We start from the raw sequence: 23,229 nt of genomic DNA on the forward strand, positions 1-23,229 counted from the left end.
CCAATTTATTATCACTTATAAATGTGGCCCACATCATGCTGCTATAGGAATCACATCCACACAGAATAGAAAATTGCATTTTCGTGGTCTACAAGTTATGATTTGAAATGACATATTGATTGATGGGTGGACATCATTATTGAGCTTCAGTTCAAGTCTGTGAGCCCAAAGGAATGAAAACTTATGCATATATGTTATAATTGTATTGTGTTTCACAAGTTCGCACCTACATATATTTGGTTTGAGCAATTAGTAAGCATATCTGGTGTCCAGAGGGAGGGCTCCAAGCTCGGGAGAGAGCCCGAACCCAGAGAACTCCCCAAAAGAAGCTAATAGGCATGAGAGAGCAGCTGGAGAGTAAAATTGTGTTAGTAGCCGCCCAAAAATATGCATGCCATGAAGAGAGATGGGTTAGAGTTTGCGAGCAGAAGGTACTGGAAGGGCTCGTGGGGTGCTCGACGGGAGCTGCATCTCACCGCGTCCGACCGTGAGCCCTACCTGCCGCCAAATGAGGAGCACGATGGAAGACCAAGTGAAGGACTCTCTTTGCGTTTGAAGGGAGCTGCAGCTCTGCAGCACCGGAAGGGAGAGTCGCGCTTGCAGCTTAATTCGCGGCATTGTTTGATGTGTTGGATGGAGGGCTCTCACTGCGGCTCTGCTGCACCGGAAGGGAGAGCCCTATCCGATGTTTTGTTGGAGAGGGGGCTCAAAACGACACATGGAGGGTTCTTACTGCAACCGAAGGGAGTGTTGGATGGAGGGCTCTCACTGCGGCTCTGCTGCCCCGGAAGGGAGAGCTGTATGATTTTTTTTATTTATTTTTTTTTGGGTTGGGTGATCTTTCTTTATGTGAAAATCCTGATGTAGCCCTTGAAGGCGTCCCGATGACCATTGACCGAGAGCTTGGATCTGCTGCTGTGAGAGGTCTTTTTGAGCTGCTGTGGTTGCTGCCCCCGATTCAGAAGGAGTGGCTGGAAAATCTTTATATGGGTATGCCTGATTTGACGAGGGTGAGTTTTAGATGTTTGCTTTCTTTATGTGAAAATGAATTTTGTTTACAGTCATCGACAAAAAGAGGGTCGAGAGGGTTTTTGGTTTAATTCCGAGAAAAAGTTGTTAGTTAGGAGATTTTGAGGGAGAAGAGAAAAAAGCCAGTATGAACATTGCGTCAAGTGTACGAGTGGTATGGAGTGAGTGGTACCCTGTGCGGAAAATATGGAAACATTTTGAAAGAATGTCTAAAGTTATCGGTTGTCTAGTGTCCGGGCTTGGAGGATGAGTGCGCTGAATTCATTTGATCAAAATAGATGTTTGAGAATTGTTTATTTCGGGAGAGGGGGCGCTGTGGATTAATTTGTGAAAAAACTGGATGCCGCTTAGATAACCTTTGATAGACTGGGCTTGGAGGTTCTTACAGGTGTTAAGGTAGGAGACAAAAGATGTAATCAAGAGGAGGGAGAAATCAGGAAATGGCGGGTTGTAACAAGAGGTGGAAAGCTTTAAAGCATCTCCAAGCAGTTAGATAAGATTGGATGGTTCTAGGTGAAACTCCTTAGAGGATCAAATCAAGTGATGCGATGAGGAGCGGATTTAAGATTTATAGGAAGATGAGTTGCTAATAGTGAGGAACTGGGGTAGGAAATGGGTCTGCCTCCGGAACCAGCGCTCTGAATCTATGAAACATAAAACAATAAAGAGAGTCAGCAATTAGATTTTTGGATCCAGTAGTGGGATTAATTTGAGGACAAGTAGTAGTGGAGTGGGGTAGTGACATGCAGAGAGCGCGTGGTATATTACGACATCTTAAAAACACAATGCAAGTTCTACGCCAATATACGCCAGATAATCGGTAAGTTCGCACAGTCTATGGAGAAAAACTGAGCATGTTACATCCATGTAGCGACTAAAGGCAATAGTGAATTCAGAGAATGAGAGGATGCAAGATGATTTAGGAGCAGGGTTTTTTAGAATAATGGAGAAATCCCTGCAATCTTTTTGCCAATTGGATTTGGCGACGGAGAGAAGAGAAAGCAGAGATGAGAGATCGATATCTGCACCTGCGAGGATTTGAAACCGGATGTAGTGGGTCAGGCATTCGGTGGGGCAGGAAGAGATGTTGCAGATAGTAAAGTGAACTGAGTTCTAGAATGAAGAGCAGAGCTGGAAGGGAGGGAAACAGGGGCTGGACTGAATGAGGAGGCATCTGGTTGAGCCGAGGAGTGAGGCGGTACAGGATCTGGAAGGGCAGAGTCTGGGGCCTGCTGTTTCTCTTCATTCGCGGGGAGCTGGACCTGGACGAAGTGCTAGAGACACGAGAGCTTTTATTCTTACAGGCTCTACTGGTCTTTTTTGAGGGTGAGTTAGTGTGTAAGATGATGCTGAGGATGGCGCTGGTTGTCTTGATGGTGGAGGTGAACGAAGTCTTCGATGACTCGGTGTGTGAGCGGATGATCTCGCGCTGGTGTCACTTGGCCTAGAAAGAGGTGCTTTTGCTCCGGTGGATTGTGAGGCAAGTGCCTTAGAGCCGGTGGCTTGAGAAGATGGCATCTTCAGACACAGTAGAAGACGAGTAATGCAGGAAAACTGTCATGGGACACAGGTAAGTTGGCTGTATATATATATATATATAGATATAGAGTAATGCAGGAAAACTGTCATGGAAAGGATAGTTCTCCCCAAAATTTAAATTACCTCATGATTTAATTACCGTCAAGCCATCCTAGGTGTATATTACATTCTTCTTTCAGACGAATACAGTCAGAGTTATTTTAAAAACATCCTGGCTCTTCCAAGCTTTATAATGGGAGTGGACGGTAGCTCAAAATTTGAAGTCCAAAAAATTGAACTAATCCATTATAAAAGAAGTCCACACGGCCCGGGGGGTTAATAAAGGCCTTCTAAAGCGATGTGCTGCATTTGTGTAAGAAAAACATCCATATTTACAACATTATAAACCTTAGTCTCTGGCTTCCGCTAACTGTTGTACACGCGTTCGCGAGAAAGTGATGTCCAGACGACTTTGCTGTGTGGACTTTTATAATGGATTGGTTACATTTTTTGGACTTCAAATTTTGGCCTACCATCCACTCCAATTATAAAGCTTGGAAGAGCCAGGATATTTTTTTTAATATAACTCTTATTGGATTTGTCTGAAAGAAGAAAGTCATATACATCTAGGATGGCTTGAGGAATGAGTAAAACATGGGGTAATTTTCATTTTTGGGTGAACTAACCCTTTAACTAATGAGCTCCACCTGTGCAGAATTCATTGATTATCTGATTGTGCTCCTCCCGAACCTTGTGAATGAAACATCATTTAATGAACTGCATAAAAACACAAGATGGTTCTTCAAAGGCATCTGCAGTTTTATTACAAAAAAAAAAAAAAAAAGAAAATGTAGAAAGTCAGACAAACACGTGAATGCAAAAGTGAGAGCAGAAAGAGTGCATGTGACGGAGCTGCAGAGAGAGTTATTACAGTTAGATATTAAAACACAACCAGAAACTTTGGATTACATTATTAAAAACGGCAAATAATACACACTCTTCAATGCTTTTTCTGCATTAAAAGCTCATTTCTGATGTGTGTAACTTTACATCATCATCTATCAACATGTGCTCTCATAATAAAAGTCCCACTGTCATAAATTCAAAAATAAAAGAATAAAGACAAAAAAAAACTACCGAAGCAAAATAACACAAACACATCAGAAACTAAATCTGAAGTAATTACACATGATGAAGCGTTGAGGTCATCATGTGACATAATTATATAATACCCTCATGTGTCTCACTAGCGCTACAAGACTTTGGTCTTTAAGACACAGTTTTGTACAACATAAGTGTGTGTGTGTGTGTGTGTGTGTGTGTGTGTGTGAGGTAGGTACAGATACATGAGCCATTTATTTACTAGCTGTTGCAGTAGATCTGAATGAACCGTCTCTGTGTGTGTGTGTGTGAGAGTAAGTGTTCAGGATGAACTCGTACACATCTAATATTAACATGATCATAACTAACATACAGCTGAAGAAGATTCAGTAAGTGTGTGTGTATGTGTGTGTGTGTTATGTGGCAGCGACGGTGGTTCCTCCTCCGAGCCGCAGCAGTATCTGTGAGTGTGTGTGTGTATTTGTGTGTGTATATATGTGTGTGTGTGTGTGTGTTATGTGTGTGTGTATTATGTGGCAGCGATGGTGGTTCCTCCTCTGAGCCGCAGCAGTATCTGTGAGTGTGTGTGTGTGTGTATTTATGTGTGTGTATATGTGTGTGTGTGTGTGTGTGTGTGTGTGTGTGTATTATGTGGCAGCGATGGTGGGTTCCCTCCGAGCCGCAGCAGTATCTGCTGGCAGTCCTGCAGGGATCTGCGGTCTCCCACTCGCTCCAGCGTGCGTTTGGCCTCGGCCAGCAGGCGAGCTCGGTGACCCGGCGGCGTCAGCAGCGGCAGAGGCAGGTGACGACACGCTAGCAGGATAGCATGAGCCCTCTCACGCTCGCCCGGAGCACAGTCACTGTCTGCAACGCAATCACAGCGTCAGCCCTACATACTCAATACGAAGCAGCAGCTGCTATAGAGAGTGTGTGTGTGTGTGTGTGTGTGTGTTTACCTGTGCTGTAGTTGTGTGTTCGGTGTCGCAGCAGCTGGTGTGTGCGTGTTGGACTGGCTCCTGCCATCAGCCGGACCGTTGTCTCATGCAGGAACAGCTAAAAATCACACACACACACACACACACACACACACACACACACACACACCGTTAATTGCAACTGGAGCTTAAGTGCAGAGGTTAGCTGCAGGCCGGGGTCAAAGGTCACCTTGTGCTGAGCCTGTCTGTGGGCCTGACCCAGCTTCCGCAGAGAGCTCAGGTCCCTCTGAAATCCAGCCAGCTGGGATCCGGGGGCGGGGCCAGGCTCCCCGTTAGACCCGCCTCCACGCTGCCATAGGCTGGTCCTCAGAGTCAGGAGGAGGTCACACACCAGAAGCTCCACCCCCTGAGAGAGTCAGAGAAGATGATTGGATAAAGAGAAAGTGTGATGACGCTCGTTATCATGTGACTCTTTTACCAGGTGTTTTGAAGGCAGATCAATGTTCACGACGAAAAAATATGTGTAAACTGTAACGAAGCAGAGATCAGTTAGCTCCTCGCTATCCGAGCTGAAGCTGAGATCGTTCACCAGCTTAAGTGAAAGTTAACGTGCCTAGCGTTTTTGACTCGTACGTTACACGTCACACCCTGATGTCACGTGTCTTTACGGGACCTTTACAGGTTGTGTGTGAACGCACGCACAGATTCCGGGAAATCACTGGCAGTGTGAATGAACCAAAATCTAATGATCCAGGAACAACTGCCGGGACACATTACCCGTGTATTATCTGGAATCTCAGTGTGAAAGGGCCTATAGATAAATATAATAGGAAATAAAATTCAAATTAAATAAACAATGCTTTACGAAATTCAGGTAAGTCTAACAGTATTCAGGTACAGAAACTGAATAATCAAATGTAAAAAAAACACTGCATAGGCTTCACTGTATAAATGAAATCTAATAAATCTGTGTTAAAGCTACAGAAGTGATTCTGGGTGAACCACAAAGCCTCAGGAATATTAAACTACAGTGAGCCAATATACTGTCCATTTTATTTCTCAATTGTTTACCTTCACCTAAGCCATAAGCAACCGTATATACTGTCCGTGTGTGTGTGTGTGTGTGTGAGTACAGTGAGTGAGTGTGTGTATGTGTGTGTATGTGTGTGTGTGTGTGTATGTATGTAAGTGTGTAGGTGCTGTACAGGTGTGTACCTTGGTCAGCCAGGTGTTGTTATGTGACTGACACACACTGAAGTGCAGGTGTGCGCTGGAGCGCTGGCAGTGACTGAGGCAGCTGACGACTCCCTCGCCCTTCTGCGGATTCACACTCATCTGCACAGACTTACAGAGCGCCAGCACGGCCTTCGGCAGCGGGTGACTGACACACACACACACACACACGCATGCAGTTAGACAGGAGATTCGTGACTATGAACACACACTCAGACGGGTAAACACTCACTCCAGCATGTGCAGCGCTCTGGGCATCCGCTCCGCCTCCGCCAGCAGTGACCTCACCGACGCATCATCACCCTGCAGCCAATGAACAGCGGCCTTCAGCACCGACGCCCACCAGCGGCACACGGGGTCCCTGACTGCAGAGACGAGAGACACCACACATCAGTGTGTGAGGACGCATCAACACACACCACTGAGGCACTGACACACACCTGGTATTGAGCTCTGATTGGCCAGCGCAGGGAAAGGGGCGGTGGAGGGGGCGGAGTCTTCAGTACAGCTGTTCAACAGCTGCAGAAACTCCAGAACACCCGTGAAGTCCCTGCAGGAGACATGACAGGAACACACTTTTAGAATAGAAGAATTGTAATTGGAAGGACAGAGATCAGATTTATTTCATTCCACCAGCTGTTGTAGCTAGTTGTTTTCTGTGAGTGTGTGTGTGTGCGTTTTTACACCTCGTGTTTTACCCAGTGTCCTCTGTGCGTTTGCTGCTCTGCGGCTCGATCAGTGTGTGCACGGCTCTCTCCAGGAGCTTCTCACAGAAGCAGCGGTGCAGCTGTGCGATGGGATCCGCTAGAGACACACACACACGTGTTAGTCCTGCGTCCGGACGCTCAGACGGCCATCGATCGATCCCTCTTACCTTCATCTCTCTGAGACGTGAAGATCTGCTCGCTGCTCTCCGCCCTCACTGACCAATCACAGCTCAGGAAGAACTGGCGGCCCAGCGGCGTGAAGATCCAGCGCAGGCAGTCTGGGAGGGGCTTAGAGTCTGACTGACCGGCCAGAGCCTCGGCACAGCTCAGCAGGTGACCCTGACACACAGACAGCAGGAGTGTGAGGGGGTGTGTGTGGTGTTTACATGTGTGTGTGTGTGTGTGTGTGTGTGTGTGTGTGTGTGTGTGTGTGTGTGTGTGTGTGATGCTCACGGGCAGACAGGTCAGGTGTTTCCCGAGTGCCGCTCTCAGACTGATGGCTGCCGTCACAAAGATCTGGATCCGCTGAGCGACCGGTATCTTCCCCTCTGCGCTCTCGCTCAGATTCACAGCACTCAGAGACACACACACACCCCAGAGCGGCCGCCGCTCCAGCTTACCTGAAATACACACACACTCACATTATAACACACACACACACACTATAACATACACACACGCACTCTATAACACACACACCTGTGAGCTGCAGCTGGCTGAGTGTGTGATACACCAGTGCTGCGTCACGTGAGCTGGTCTGTGACTCCTCCCCCTTGTGTCTCCCTCCAATCAGACGCACCAGCCGTCCCAGGGGGGCGGGTTTCCGCAGGCAGTAGCGAATCAGGTTCCAGGAGAGCGAGCAGATGATGTCGAGGGTGGAGGAGGGCAGCACTCTGGACAAGACGGACAGACAGGTGTGCAGACTGACCGCGGCCGCCGTGTAATCGCCCTGAGACACACACACACAACACATGATCATCAACTCTTTACGTGTGTGTGTGTGTGTGTGTGTGTGTGTGTGTGTGTGTGTGTGTGTGTGAGTGTGAGTGTGTGTGTGTGTGTGAGTGTGAGCCGCCGTGTAATCGCCCTGAGACACACACACACAACACATGATCATCAACTCTTTACGTGTTTTCCTGTGTCTCCAGAAGCGCACTGAGGTGGGTGAGTGAAGGAGCGTGACCGGCTCCCACAGGTACAGCACACGGACACACCCCCAGACCACGCCCACCCCGCTCAGGACCCACACCAGGAGCCATGGCAACACGCACCACAGCCACGCCCCTGACAGATGGAGGGACACACACGTGACATTAGCATCAGAGCAGATGGCTCAGTCGTGGGATAATCGTGTGAGCGGGTCACGTGACTCACCGAAGCTCTGCGTCTGTGCGGGCAGAGAGAAGAGCGAGCGCGAGGATCCATGCACGGCCGTCAGCCCGGCGCTCTCCTCGGACCCCAGCAGAGACGGCAGCGGGTTGAGCGACAGACAGAGGAAGGTGAGCGTGCAGAGCAGCAGACGCGAGCGGTCCAGCACTCCCACTGATGACGGTGAGTCCGGCTCGCTCTTCACCTGAAACACACACATGCGGATCAGACTGACGCCCACGCTCTGATTGAATATGAAGTGAGGGGCGGAGCCTGTGTTCTGGTTTAAATATGAAGTGAGGGGGTGGACCCTGTGCTCTAATGTAAATATGAATTGAGGGGGTGGAGCCTGTGTTCTAATGTAAAATGAAGTGAGGGGGCGGAGCCTGTGCTCTAATGTACTCTGATTTTGAGGGGGCGGAGCCTGTGCTCTAATGTAAAATGAAGTGAGGGGGCGGAGCCTGTGTTCTAATGTAAATATGAAATGAGGGCGTGGAGTCTATTCTCTGATTTGAATATGAAGTGAGGGGGTGGAGTCTGTGCTCTAATGTAAATATGAAGTGAGGGGGTGGAGCCTGCGCTCTAATGTAAAATGAAGTGAGGGGGTGGAGTCTGTGCTCTAATGTAAATATGAATTGAGGGGGTGGAGTCTGTGCTCTAATGTAATATGAAGTGAGGGGGTGGAGTCTGTGCTCTAATGTAAAATGAAGTGAGGGGGTGGAGTCTGCGCTCTAATGTAATATGAATTGAGGGGGTGGAGTCTGGGGGTTTGATTTTGTGTTATGTGAGGGGGTGGAGTCTGTGCTCTAATGTAATTATAAATTGAGGTTGTGGAGTGTGTGCTCTGATTTGAAAATTAACTAGGAGGCAGGGCCTGTGTCTCTCACCATCTCGTGCTCGAGCAGCGGGCTGCCTGGCTCCGAGTCGATGCAGAAGGGCGAGAGCTGAGGGGGAGAGCTGGAACCTGAATCTGACGGAGGAGGAGAAATAAAGGCCATCTCTGGCTTCAGATCCCCATCATCAGAGAGACACACCATTTCTATGAGAGAGACACAAACACAGGATGCAATCGTCAAATCCAGCCATCAAAATAAATAAAAAAAGATACAAATAAAGCAAATTTCTGAGAGATAAATCCAAAATGTAGATTAGTATATCTCAGCGTAAACCGGCTACAGCGGCAACATGGCTGCTCAAGCAAACAAAAAGACACATAAATGTAAGCATTATGGGCATTAATAAAGATTCTATTGAAAAGTAATCATTTATATTGTTACATTCAATCATGTTTTCATATTAACGGTCATATTATATTATTCAAAGAAATGTTTGCAAAAAATTGCTAAGGTTTATGTTAGCATTATGTCACGTAAAGCATTAACTTTACTGACTGCACAATAGTGCCACAACATATTTTCATGTCTGATCAGGGCTGTAACCACCAAAGACACTGAGGGGGCTAGTCCCCCCCAATAATTAGAAATCACTAAACCCTTTCTCAAATATTGGCAATTGAAGAGAGAGAGAGATGAAAGTTGTGTGTACACACGCCTGTGCATCTCTCTTTACAATGAGTGAGTTAACTTCAAAAACAGCGATTTTATCCTCTCGTTGCTGGAAAATATAATGTAGCGATTCAGTATTTAAACTATGTTACTTCTTAAGAGGGATATTTTCACCCCTACCCCCTGACACTCTGTTTCAAGGGACAAGGGGAAGGTGAAGGGGTATAAAACAGAATTGTGATTGGGCCTAACTTAATAAATTATGAATTATTATTTATTTAATTTAACAGATAAAATGCAATGTAAGACACTTGCCAAATGAGAACGTAAATGCATTAATTTTATCCATTATTTATTAAATATTTATAAATTAACAAAACAGAAGTAGGGATGTACAATTAATCAAAGTCAAATTTCAATACAAATATCAGTAAAATAAATTTATTATAATATAAAAGAATAATTTTCAATATTCTGTTTTTGGAATATTCCAAGATTTTTATCCAATTTAATTAATACGTCTCTGTTGTCCAGCATTTGATTTGATTATATTTTAAAATATAAATTCAGTTTTATGCATTTGTTATCCATCATTTTTAATAATACATTTGTATTAAATCATTAACACAGAATCCAGAAAATCCTTGTGATTATTAACTTTTTATTTATTTAATTGAATGAATTTACCTTTATAATAAAAGTGGAAATAAAAAAAAAAAACAGATTTTCAGAAAAAGGAATTTTTGGGGAAAAAAAAGATTTCATAGGGCCTTATTATTGTTAAGATTGTAATAAATTACACAATTCTTGAAAGTACTATTAAACAGTGAATGTAAGAAAAAACAAAAGTTGAATTTGGGGAGAAGCAGCAAAGCCGGGGATGTCATGTGACTCACTGCTCTTGTGATTGGCCATCTTGAGCGTCAGGTTCTCCTGCCGGAGCTTGTGGTTCACCTGCTGCAGGTATTTGATGTAGTCGATGGCTTTACGCAGAACGCCAGACTTATGCATCTGTCAATCACATCAAACAGACCGTCAGACAGTCACCTGAGCCCACACGTCCCAGCATGCAGTGCGGCGCACACACCTTGGCGTCGCTGCCCATCACGAGGTCGCGCAGCTCCAGGATCTTGTCGTTGATGGACGATCGGTAGCGTTTCTCGATGACGTTGTGTGTCGTCCGTTTCTCGCCCTCCTTCACAACTCCTCCCGTTCCCGCGGTAACGGCCACGCCCTGCTCCATGCTCACCCTGGCCCCGCCTCCTGTGTGGGCGGTGCCTGAGGAGAGCTGCTTGATTGGAAGCTTGTCTCCGCCTCCCATCACCATGGGAACGGTGGTCAGAATGTTGCTGCTCATCAGCGTCTGTGAAAGAGAGCCACGCCATTCAGAACCATAAACAGAACCATATTCTGACATGGAAGGGATTTAGATGCATGGATGGATGGATAGATAGATGGTAGGGCTGTGCAAATAATTGAATGCGATGATCATGGCATTTACCACACAGAGCCATTGTTCACTGACAAGCTACGCAATATCGCATTCATTATCGCATTATTGTCTTAAAGTGACAGCACTTTCTTCATATTAATCATACAGCAACAAGGAAATCACTCAATGATTAATCTTTAATTTATACAGTCAAATATGCAATGTTATTTTACATTTGATTACTTTATTCAATTTCTGTACCAAAAAACTAATGATAGACCTACCTAAAAAACCCGAAAAACACTGTTTATTTCATTTGTATTTTGCTCTATTGTATTTATTTGAGCTGTTGCTTATAGTTAGATTATTTGTTCTTATTTTCATTATTTTTATTTGACAGTATAGTTGTTTCCCTAAACATAGCACATACCGAACCGTACCGAAACCGTGACTCCAAAACCATGAGACAAACCACACCGCGAGTAAAATGAACCGTTGCACCCTTCGCACACACACATACACACACACAGACACACTAAAACACACCGTTACACACATGGACCGTTGGGCTACACGCACACACACATAGATAGATATTTACATACACACACACAGACACACGGGCTGTTCTTTTGTCCTCAGAGAGGTATCCACCCAAAAAAAAAAAAAAAAATATTTAAATGAAAATACAAAAATATTCTCTGCATAAGTATGTCTGATTTTCCACTAAATTATCATAAAATAAAAAAGAAGTTCTGTTCTTATAAAGGTATTTTAAGATACTATTTTTTAAAAATATTTATAATTATATATAAATATTGTTATATTTATTTACATTGATTTTTAATATATTTTAAATAAATATTATTTAAATACATTTTTTTAAATTATTATTTAACACCATATAAGCAGCAAAGGCTAATTTCATAGCAAATTCAGAGCAGAAGAAATTAAAATGATCATAACTGCTCTATGATACGTCTGTCAGTGTATCCCGACTGTAGTGTGTGTGACGTACAGGAACCTGCAGCGAGGTGGTCTGGATGGGTGCCGTGAGCGTGGTGATGCCTGGCGTGTTCTGGACGGTCGACAGCACCTGCGTCCCGTCTGGTTTGAGCGTGGTCAGAACCAGAGAGTCCGCCTTCAGGATCTGCGGCTGGTGCAGCAGCACCTGTCGGCCAATCAGAGGGCAGCGTCACACATGACATCATACGCCACACTAATGACAGACTGCAGTGAGCGTGTGTGAGACATACAGGCACCTGCTGCGATACGGTGTGGACCGGCGTGGTGGACAGCGTCTGGATGGTCTGACCGGATGGAGTCAGCAGCCGCTGGTGCTGGATGGTCATCTGCTGGACCTGCGGTGATGTCATGATGCTCTGCATCTGCGGCTGGAGGACTGAGAGAGGCACCGCTGTGTGAGAGTGAGTGTGTGTGTTCTGAGGGTGTGGGGTTGTGTGTGCGAGTCTCACCTTGGAAGCCGGCGCCGGGGTTCTGCTGGCAGATCACCTGGTTGTGGATGAATCGGTGTGTCGGCGTGGCGGTCGGGGCGATCATCACCGTCTGCGGCTGCGCCAGCGTCTGCATGGGGAACGTCTGCGTCTGCACCTGCGGACGGCCAATCAGAGCATGGCGTGAGGAGTAACCGAGTCAAATCAAAACACAGGCGAAACCACAGAATCCAAACGTAAAAATAGGGTGTGGTCAGAATGTGAGGGGGTGTGGTCACATGTAAGGGGGTGTGGTCAGAGAGTGAGAGGTGTGGTCAGACTTACCTGTGCGATCGGCTGTGTGTGATGATTTGTGTTTAGAATGTAAGGAGGTGTGGTCAGAGAGTGAGGGGCGTGTCAATGTGAAGTGTTATCATGTGTAAGGAGGTGTGGTCAGAGAGTGAGGGGCGTGTCAATGTGAGGTGTTGTCATGTGTAAGGAGGTGTGGTCAGAGAGTGAGGGGCGTGTCAATGTGAGGTGTTGTCATGTGTAAGGAGGTGTGGTCAGAGAATGAGAGGTGTGTCAATGTGAGGTGTTGTCATGTGTAAGGAGGTGTGGTCAGAGAATGAGAGGTGTGTCAATGTGAGGTGTTGTCATGTGTAAGGAGGTGTGGTCAGAGAGTGAGGGGCGTGTCAATGTGAGGTGTTGTCATGTGTAAGGAGGTGTGGTCAGAGAATGAGGGACGTGTCAATGTGAAGTGTTGTCATGTGTAAGGAGGTGTGGTCAGAGAGTGAGAGGTGTGTCAATGTGAGGTGTTGTCATGTGTAAGGAGGTGTTTTCAGAGAATGACAGGCGTGTCAATGTGAGGTGTTGTCATGTGTAAGGAAGTGTGGTCAGAGAATGAGAGGCGTGTCAATGTGAGGTGTTGTCATGTGTAAGGGGTGTGGTCAGAGAGTGAGGGGCGTTTCAATGTGAGGTGTTGTCATGTGTAAGGAGGTGTGGTCAGAGAGTGAGGGGCGTGTCAATGTGAGGTGTTGTCATGTGTAAGGAGGTGTGGTCAGAGAATGAGAGGTGTGTTCATTGTGAGGTGTTGTCATGTGTAAGGAGGTGTGGTCAGAGAGTGAGGGGCGTTTCAATGTGAGGTGTTGTCATGTGTAAGGAAGTGTGGTCAGAGAATGAGAGGTGTGTCAATGTGAGGTGTTGTCATGTGTAAGGAGGTGTGGTCAGAGAGTGAGGGGCGTGTCAATGTGAAGTGTTGTCATGTGTAAGGAGGTGTGGTCAGTGAGTGAGGAGCGTGTCAATGTGAGGTGTTGTCATGTGTAAGGGTGTGGTCAGGCTCACCTGTGTGATGGGCTGCGGTCGTGGCTGCAGCAGTGGTGGTGTGCGTGTCTGTGTCTGTGTTTGCATCTGCATCTGCGTCTGGCTGCTGGTCTGTATGGGCGTGATTGGGGGTGTCAGTATGGCACTGGGGGCCGTCTGTCGGAGGGGCTTCACAGGAGCCACAGCTCCACCCCCCATCTGATCCTCAAAGAGATCTGGGAAATCCACCTGATTACTGACGAACTGCAGCATCTCTGAATGACACACACAAACACAAACAGATTGACACTGTTATTTATTTGGCAGTCTATGGGACAGTCACAAGCCTCCCGGTTTTCATCCAAAATATCTTAAATTGTGTTCCGAAAACAAACAGAGCTTTTACGGGTTTGGAACAACATGGGGGTAAGTGATTAATTAGAAAATTTTCATTTTGGGATGGAGTATCCCTTTAATAACTCCAGCGGTGTGTTGATGAGCAGATCCGTCAGGGTCAGTCAAACACACTGACCTTCAAAACAGCAGCAATCAGAGTTTATCACGTAGCATCACAAACCACTGATAATCACACTCACGGACATCCAGTTTATTATTTCAGTACGCTGTATAAATTTGAAAGGGGCTGGTGCTTAGAAAAAAGGTCAACTGCTGTCTGGAAGCAAGTAACACAGTCCTGACCCTGACCTTTAACCTGTGATAATGAGATGAAGGTCAGAGCTGAGAGATAAAGACTGATAACACACACACGTATCAGACACCAGTGTGTCGATTTGACTGGTTTATGGTGTAATTACAGTAATAATTACTGATACAGTCACACCTGCATGCAGATGAAACCAGTCTCCACTCGCACCGGACCAAACCAACCAGTAATGCCACGTCAGTGACCTATTTCATCACGGAACTGCAGGAAACCACATCTTAAACATGATTCAGATACGACCGAATAATGAAGATCAGTTTCACACAATTCATCTGACACACACACACACACACACACTGATGAGCTGCTAATGCTCATTACGTAACGTGCTCTTCACTGTTAGAGATCCAGAATCACACTGCTGCAGACTCTCAGTCCTGCAGGACCTGAGCTGGTGGAGCAGGAGAATCCTACATGACTCTAATTTATAAACACTTAAAAAAATTATAACACAAATCATTTTAGTTTTGATGCCAAAAAGAAACCCGTAGAAGCTACCTTCCTAACTGTGTTTGATTACGGTTATTATCTCAACGAGCCTTGATCCAGGGTACCATGCTTCATTACGCTTTATTACAAATGCAAAATCCCGTACTCATCATTGCATTCTATATGAGATGGTGTGTTGGACATCACTAGACTAACTGTCTGTCTGTAGCTCTCATGCGTTGACAGAGAGGATCACTGTGAGACACAGAGCGGATTAGTGCAGCTTCACTGACTGATGGTTCACAGAGGATCACAGCTCTCTGGTTTGTGTTTGTCTGAATGATAGAGATTTCATCTGACGACTGACGGACCATCAGCATGTGTGTTTGAGCTGCTGTACGACTGACAACAACAACAATACTATTAACACCAATAACAACAGCACTCAGACTAACAATCAAACACCAATAACAACACTATGAACACTACTAAAAACACCAATAACAACAACACTCAGACTAACAATAACAAACACCAATAACAACACTATGAACACTACTAAAAACTCCAATAACAATAACAGTCAGACTAACAATAACAAACACCAATGACAACACTATGAACACTACTAAAAACACCAATAACAACAACACTCGGACTAACAATAACAAACACCAATAACAACACTATGAACACTACTAAAAACACCAATAACAACAACACTCAGACTAACAATCAAACACCAATAACAACACTATGAACACTACTAAAAACACCAATAACAACAACACTCAGACTAACAATAACAAACACCAATAACAACACTATGAACACTACTAAAAACAACAACAACAACACTCAGACTAACAATCAAACACCAATAACAACACTATGAACACTACTAAAAACACCAATAACAACAACAACAACAACACTCAGACTAACAATAACAAACACCAATAACAACACTATGAACACTACTAAAAACACCAATAACAACAACACTCAGACTAACAATAACAAACACCAATAACAACACTATGAACACTACTAAAAACAACAATTAATATAACACTCAGACTAACAATCAAACACCAATAACAACACTATGAACACTACTAAAAAACACCAATAACAACAACAGTCAGACTAACAATAACAAACACCAATAACAACACTATGAACACTACTAAAAACACCAATAACAACAACACTCAGACTAACAATCAAACACCAATAACAACACTATGAACACTACTAAAAACACCAATAACAACAACACTCAGACTAACAATCAAACACCAATAACAACACTATGAACACTACTAAAAACACCAATAACAACAACAACACTCAGACTAACAATCAAACACCAATAACAACACTATGAACACTACTAAAAAACACCAATCAATAACACAACAACACTCAGACTAACAATCAAACACCAATAACAACACTATGAACACTACTAAAAACACCAATAACAACAACACTCAGACTAACAATAACAAACACCAATAACAACACTATGAACACTACTAAAAACACTAATAACAACACTCAGATTAACAATAACAAACACCAATAACAACACTATGAACACTACTAAAAACAATAATAACAACACTCAGATTAACAATCAAACACCAATAACAACACTATGAACACTACTAAAAACACCAATAACAACAACAGTCAGACTAACAATAACAAACACCAATAACAACACTATGAACACTACTAAAAACACCAATAACAACAACACTCAGACTAACAATCAAACACCAATAACAACACTATGAACACTACTAAAAACACCAATAACAACAACAACACTCAGACTAACAATCAAACACCAATAACAGCACTATGAACACTACTAAAAACACCAATAACAACAACTCTCAGACTAACAATCAAACACCAATAACAACACTATGAACACTACTAAAAACAACAACAACAACAACACTCAGACTAACAATCAAACACCAATAACAACACTATGAACACTACTAAAAACACCAATAACAACAACAGTCAGACTAACAATAACAAACACAAATAACAACACTATGAACACTACTAAAAACACCAATAACAACAACACTCAGACTAACAATCAAACACCAATAACAACACTATGAACACTACTAAAAACACCAATAACAACAACAACACTCAGACTAACAATCAAACACCAATAACAGCACTATGAACACTACTAAAAACACCAATAACAACAACAACAACACTCAGACTAACAATCAAACACCAATAACAACTCTATGAACACTACTAAAAACACCAATAACAACAACACTCAGACTAACAATCAAACACCAATAACAACACTATGAACACTACTAAAAACACTAATAACAACACTCAGATTAACAATAACAAACACCAATAACAACACTATGAACACTACTAAAAACACCAATAACAACAACACTCAGACTAACAATAACAAACACCAATAACAACACTATGAACACTACTAAAAACACCAATAACAACAACACTCAGACTAACAATAACAAACACCACGAACACTACTAAAAACACCAATAACAACAACACTCAGACTAACAATCAAACACCAATAACAACACTATGAACACTACTAAAAACACCAATAACAACACTCGGACTAACAATAACAACACACCAATAACAACACTATGAACACTACTAAAAACACCAATAACAACACTCAGACTAACAATAACAAACACCAATAACAACTCTATGAACACTACTAAAAACACCAATAACAACAAAACACTCAGACTAACAATCAAACACCAATAACAACACTGTGAACACTACTAAAAACACCAAAAACAACAACAACAACACTCAGACTAACAATCAAACACCAATAACAACACTATGAACACTCCTAAAAACACCAATAACAACAACAGTCAGACTAACAATAACAAACACCAATAACAACACTATGAACACTACTAAAAACAACAACAACAACAACACTCAGACTAACAATAACAAACACCAATAACAACACTATGAACACTACTAAAAACACCAATAACAACACTCAGACTAACAATAACATGAATAACAGCACAAATAACACTACTGAAATACTAATAACCCCAATAACAGATAAATTAAAACACTAGTAGACACTAATAACACAATAATAACCCCAATAAAACGACCACTAATAACACCGCTAACAAGAATTCCACTAAATAGCACTAATAACAACAATAAAGACACCAGTAACAACACTAACGATAACAACACCGGTGTTATTACGCCACATTCCTTCATTTATTACAGTGGTGCTCAAACTGACACACTCATGATAATTAACACCGGTGATGAATCACATGCTTCTCCACCTATAACACACTAAACTAAACTATCTGAGCTGAAGCTGGTTACTGGATGTACTATGAGTTTATATTTATAACAATGTGTCATGAGTTTATAAGGATTGTTTCTATTGAGCACATAATAAACACCGGTCTGCTCAAGCACACGCTCAGTGATCTGCAGTATCAGAAACACATCGGTGTTGTTTATTTGTTTATGAGCATCATCCCCCTCTCTCACCGTCGATGTCCCCCAGCGTGAACTCGTCGCCCAGCTCGGACAGGCTCGGGTCCATCGTCTCCATGAACTCGGCGGCGTCCATCCTCGCGTTGCTCCGTCGCGTTGCTCGCCTCTCGGGATCACGGACTCGGTTCGCTCGGTTCCGGTGTCTCTCGATCGCTTACCGACCGAACGCGGCCATCTTGCGCTTCTGCAGTGACGTCATTCGCAAACAGCGCTCGCTCCTCTGATTGGTTCGCGCTCGGCGACGGCCGTCGTAAGATCGGGCGCTGTCGACCAATCAGAGCGCTCGCTTGAGCGTGGCCTGATTGTACGTCAATGTGCAGAGGCGCTTCGCTCATTTGCATTTGACCCGCCCCTCTGAGTAAACCCCACCCAGGCCGCTCCAAGTGAATGGAGACTGCTTATGAATATTTAATGAGCGGTCAGATGAATATGTAAATATGAATGAAGAAGAGCGTCTTTGTTGTTGGAGTTACATCATCATCATCTTTATCTTCATCTTTACACACTGCGGGCAAAACATGTCTCTTTATTCGCCACTGCTTTTACCTTCAGACACATATCGTATATTCCTGCCAAGCTTGTATTGTATGCTATCAAATTGACATTTTATTTTGTGGAGGAAAAGTTATGAAACATCTAGCTCCTATTTTAAGTATGCTATTCCCTGCATGTATATATTTTCTTAATCTTATGACAACTAATCATAAAACAATGTCAAATTGATAAGATACAATGCAAACAATAAAAGTTCTTCAACGGGACATGAATGTTGACATTTGTAAGATCATTTTTATTGTTATATTAGTAATAGTTTACCTATTTTATAAGAATTTATACTGTAACTTAGATTCTAGGTTGTTTTCTGTCTTATAACTCATAACAATATTAAACATATTCCTTTTAAAACTTCCTTGTAGACTTGTATGTCAGGAAATATAACATTTGCTTATTTGGAAAAAAACAAATTTTTATTTTTCTAAGAGTGTGTGTGTAAAAAAGACTGGCTTGATTAATAAATGTTTGAGGGGGAAAACCGATGATTCTTGAGGTTTGATGCTTGGGATTCTGACAGTAAAATAAAGCATTTGAATTACAAGTGTTACTTTATATTGTATTAAACATAAATTTTATTAACTTTAAATATATTTTTTAAACGTTTAATCACTTGACTAAGTTAAACTCAGCTATTCTTACAGTCTTCTCTTATAAATGTGAAATATAACTAATGTTCTGTAATAATAATGAAAAAAAAAAACGTACTTAACGTTTCCTCTGTAGTTAAATAACAAAGATAAATCTCATTATAATGTCACATTAAACAGTTTTGGCTTTAACTGATGAAATAATAGCAGATGTTTGAGACTAAAGTGCTGGTATCATAAATCAAAACAAGTCTGAGATAATTCATGTGTGTTTATTTTTGTTCAACAGCTTCAGAAAACACACACACACACACACACACACACACACACACACACACACACACACACACACACACACACAGTGTCCAGTGAAACTCACATGTACTGATCTCAAGAAACCAGTCCAAACTCAATCATCACACACACGTCAGGATCCATTTAAACACACAGCAATACTAACCAGTTCAGTTTTAAGAGCACTAAATGTTTGTTCAGTTAGCGGCATGTTTAATTGTAAATGAGCTTCGTCACTGCGCAGGTTTCTATTAAAAAGTATAAACTGGTAAAAAATTCCAAACACATCAAATAATCTTTATTTCGTATAAATCTGAATCAAAAGCATTAGTCACCCAGTGCAATGACGATAAGTGCTGATGTAGCACGCAATAATCAGTGCAGGATTCGAAGTTGGTATATGATTAAACGCAATCGTAAACGTTAGCACTGCGCTCTGCACCGCTCACTTGTTCCAGTGGATCTCGTAGGAGCTGCGTTCAGTGTAGATGTTTTCTGAAGCGGACTGAACTTTCTCCTTCACCACTCGGATCACCAGTCCTCCGGCCAGCGCGATTCCCGCCGCCGCTCTTCCGATCTCGCCGACGGTGCTCAGGATGCGCGCGGTTGTTCCCACGCTGGCGTTACCCGCGGCAACCACCACATTTGATGCAACCGTATCACCAGAAGTTATTGCTACTCCCTGTAACACCTCCCCCAATGCTGACCCCGCCCCCACGGCCCCACCCACTCCTGCAGCCACGCCCACCACCGCAGCGCCAACTACACCAACCTGCTGCATTGCTTCCAGTGCCGCCTCTCTCGTTCCCGTGGCCTCTGCGCCTGCTAGCGCTCCCACCGATCCTCCCAAAACACCACCTGTCGCTGCTCCCAGAGCCATCGCGCTCTTTCCGGTAGCGGCCGCTACTATTGCGCTTCCCACCGCCGATCCGCCGCCCATCATGGAGACTCCCGCTGCGACTGACAAAGGAGCTGCGGCTCCGAAAATAGCTCCTACTGCCATCCCGGTGGCTCCCCCCACGACTATCGCTTTCACACGCTCCAGAACTTTCCCCGAGAGTGCAACTTCACTTCGGACGCGACTGAGTGCAGATCGCAAGGCCTGGCGTCTCCTGCTGCGACCGCGCCGCTGCTGCTCGTCACGTATTGCACGATCAGCGTGCAGGAACACGTTGTTGGTGTAACAAGCTCCGCCCATGCTATCCACTATCGTTAGCAGCTCGTTCACTTGCATGCGGTTCTCCGGCGCTCGATTGTTAAAGACGCAGTATCGTCTGCCACAGTTGCGCAGAAGGATCTTCAGTCGCTCTGGAGCTGATTCGAGGAAACTCTCGATCCCGCCGTCGTCCAGTTCGTCTCCGTGTGTGAACAGCACCACCGTGTGGCGGAGCGCCTCTTCGTTGAACACATGCAGCATTTGCACGACGGCCTGATCTTCGTGCGCCGTGTATCGTCCGAGTGGGATCACCAGCAGGAAGGCGTGTGGCCCGGGAGCCGTGAGCGCAATGCATTTCACGATTTCTGCGTTAACGCTAGTCGCGTCAAGTCGGGTGTCGCCGAATCCTGGCATGTCTACGATGAAGATGCTCTTTGTCGTCCCACTGGACTCTTCATCCGTGTGGCCGCATTCGCACACGTGTGTCACTGAACCCGCCCTCAGTGCGGACAGGAAGTGACATCGTCCTAGTATGGTGTTTCCTGTGGCGCTCTTGCCTGAGCCTGTGCGGCCAATCAGAACAAGTCTCAGCTCCGATCTGTCGCACTCTTCCTCCTCCTCAGATCCAAACGCCTCCTCTCCACTCGACTGATCTAGAATCAGAAGCAGAGCTCACTCTGATTGACAAGCTGTGCCATTATTATCTTTATTTCAACATGCCAAAGAATATAATGGGATCTTACAAACAATTAAAAAAAAAGTTTAAAAATCCTACTAAAAATACTTTAAAGGAAATTGAATTTTGAAATACACAATACAACACACACAAAAAACTAAAAACTATAAATACTTGTCTTGATACTAAAAGTAAAGAAGTCTCTGAACAGAGAATAGAGATTAAAACAAAAAAAAATTAAATGCTAAATAAAATGTTATAAATAATTATAAATAAGTGTAAATAAAAAAAATTCTATTTTATTATATTATATACAGAAATGTACTATAATATATACTAAATTCAATGTAGTTTTTAAAACAGCAACGTAAAAGTAAACCACTGCAGTTCCTTCAAAACTCCTTGCAAAAAAATTAATTAAAATTTTGTAACCTTTATTGACAAGTTGCACCGTCAAATAATTGGTCTATTTTAACAATTTAATAAAAAATATTTTTTAAACAAAAAAACTGTCACCTTGAAAATGGTGTTACCTTTATTGGCAAGTCACCTTTCATAATCTTATCACAGAACTGATAATAAACATTGTTTGATAACACTGATAATAAACAGATTCAGACTGACAACAGGCCAAACAAATAAAACTTACCTCTCTGGAACCTAACTAACTAACTAAATAAATAAGCTGAGAAATTAGAAAATCGTTTTTAATTTATAATAATAATAATATATGTCACATAATGATAATATGCAGAAAAAGTAATATATATGTAATTATTTATTTATATCCCATAAAACAGAAAATATTTTTGTGTGGATGTATTTTTTATATAATTTTGTTTTTTATAGTTGTTGTTTGGTTTTTTTATGTAAAGATTTTCATAAAGAGACTGCTAATAAAGTTTATCTGTTTAAACGTAAACAAACACCAAGCTGACACACAAAAACACGCACAGCGTAACTAATGAGTGATTTACTGATGTGTACACACCTGGAAAAGAGTTTCCAGACATGATGCTGGTGTCAGATCCACACTGACGGAGTTTTTTGGTGAGTTCCGCTAATTTGTTATTGTTCCGTTATCAGTTCAGACTCGCGCATGCGCGGAAGCGGAGTTTGAGCGCAGATCCTGCTGGACACTCAGCAGCACAACAACACACTGAAAACACATCAGACTATTTACATTTTTATTTACTGCTTACATTAACATTTAATCCGTTTTACAACTCGGCTGTTTCTTCACTCAAATGACTGTGACACTGACAAATAACTCCTGAAAATATCCAGATTAGCCTCTGTGCATTAGTAACCATTTGAAATAAAACATAATCATAATAAGAATAAGAATTAAAATAACTCCTGAAAATATCCAGATTAGCCTCTGTGCATTAGTAACCATTTGAAATAAAACAGAACAATAGAAGCAATCAGATCAACGAGAGAACAACAATGGTATACAAGTGCTATGACAAGTCTCAGTTAGTCTAGTACAGAACACGTAGCCAGTTTTTTTTTTTTGTTTTGTTTTTTGTTTTTCTCCAAGAATATGCTAGACAAGAAAAGGTAAGTGCTAGTATTAGTTGGTCAAGTGCTGGCAAAAAGATGAGTCTTTAGATGTTTTTTTGAAAATGAGTAAAGACTCATC

The 23,229-nt window shown here is 43.0% G+C and overlaps 2 protein-coding genes across 2 annotated transcripts; both read right to left on the reverse strand.

The window, feature by feature from the left end:
* Positions 1-3,342: 3,342 nt before the first annotated feature.
* On the reverse strand, positions 3,343-18,551 carry srebf2 (sterol regulatory element binding transcription factor 2). The gene is made up of 21 exons (XM_042721289.1): positions 18,311-18,551; positions 13,603-13,835; positions 12,304-12,439; positions 12,085-12,230; positions 11,847-11,999; positions 10,484-10,759; positions 10,293-10,407; positions 8,779-8,930; positions 7,898-8,096; positions 7,626-7,807; positions 7,223-7,472; positions 6,977-7,143; positions 6,691-6,862; positions 6,515-6,620; positions 6,257-6,366; positions 6,049-6,181; positions 5,799-5,964; positions 4,813-4,989; positions 4,605-4,701; positions 4,263-4,512; positions 3,343-4,045 (listed from the first exon to the last, which is right to left on the reverse strand). Exons 1-21 carry the CDS (start codon positions 18,390-18,392, stop codon positions 3,910-3,912), a joined length of 3,438 nt encoding a protein of 1,145 aa, XP_042577223.1. The 5' UTR covers positions 18,393-18,551; the 3' UTR covers positions 3,343-3,909.
* Positions 18,552-19,738: 1,187 nt separating this feature from the next.
* LOC109051891 (GTPase IMAP family member 4-like) lies at positions 19,739-22,724 on the reverse strand. The gene is made up of 2 exons (XM_019069383.2): positions 22,576-22,724; positions 19,739-21,561 (listed from the first exon to the last, which is right to left on the reverse strand). The coding sequence occupies exons 1-2, from the start codon at positions 22,595-22,597 to the stop codon at positions 20,198-20,200; spliced, it is 1,386 nt and encodes a 461-aa protein (XP_018924928.2). The 5' UTR covers positions 22,598-22,724; the 3' UTR covers positions 19,739-20,197.
* Positions 22,725-23,229: the final 505 nt, after the last annotated feature.

The sequence above is a fragment of the Cyprinus carpio genome, chromosome B3 (assembly GCF_018340385.1).
Source record: "Cyprinus carpio isolate SPL01 chromosome B3, ASM1834038v1, whole genome shotgun sequence".
Lineage (NCBI taxonomy): Eukaryota > Metazoa > Chordata > Actinopteri > Cypriniformes > Cyprinidae > Cyprinus > Cyprinus carpio.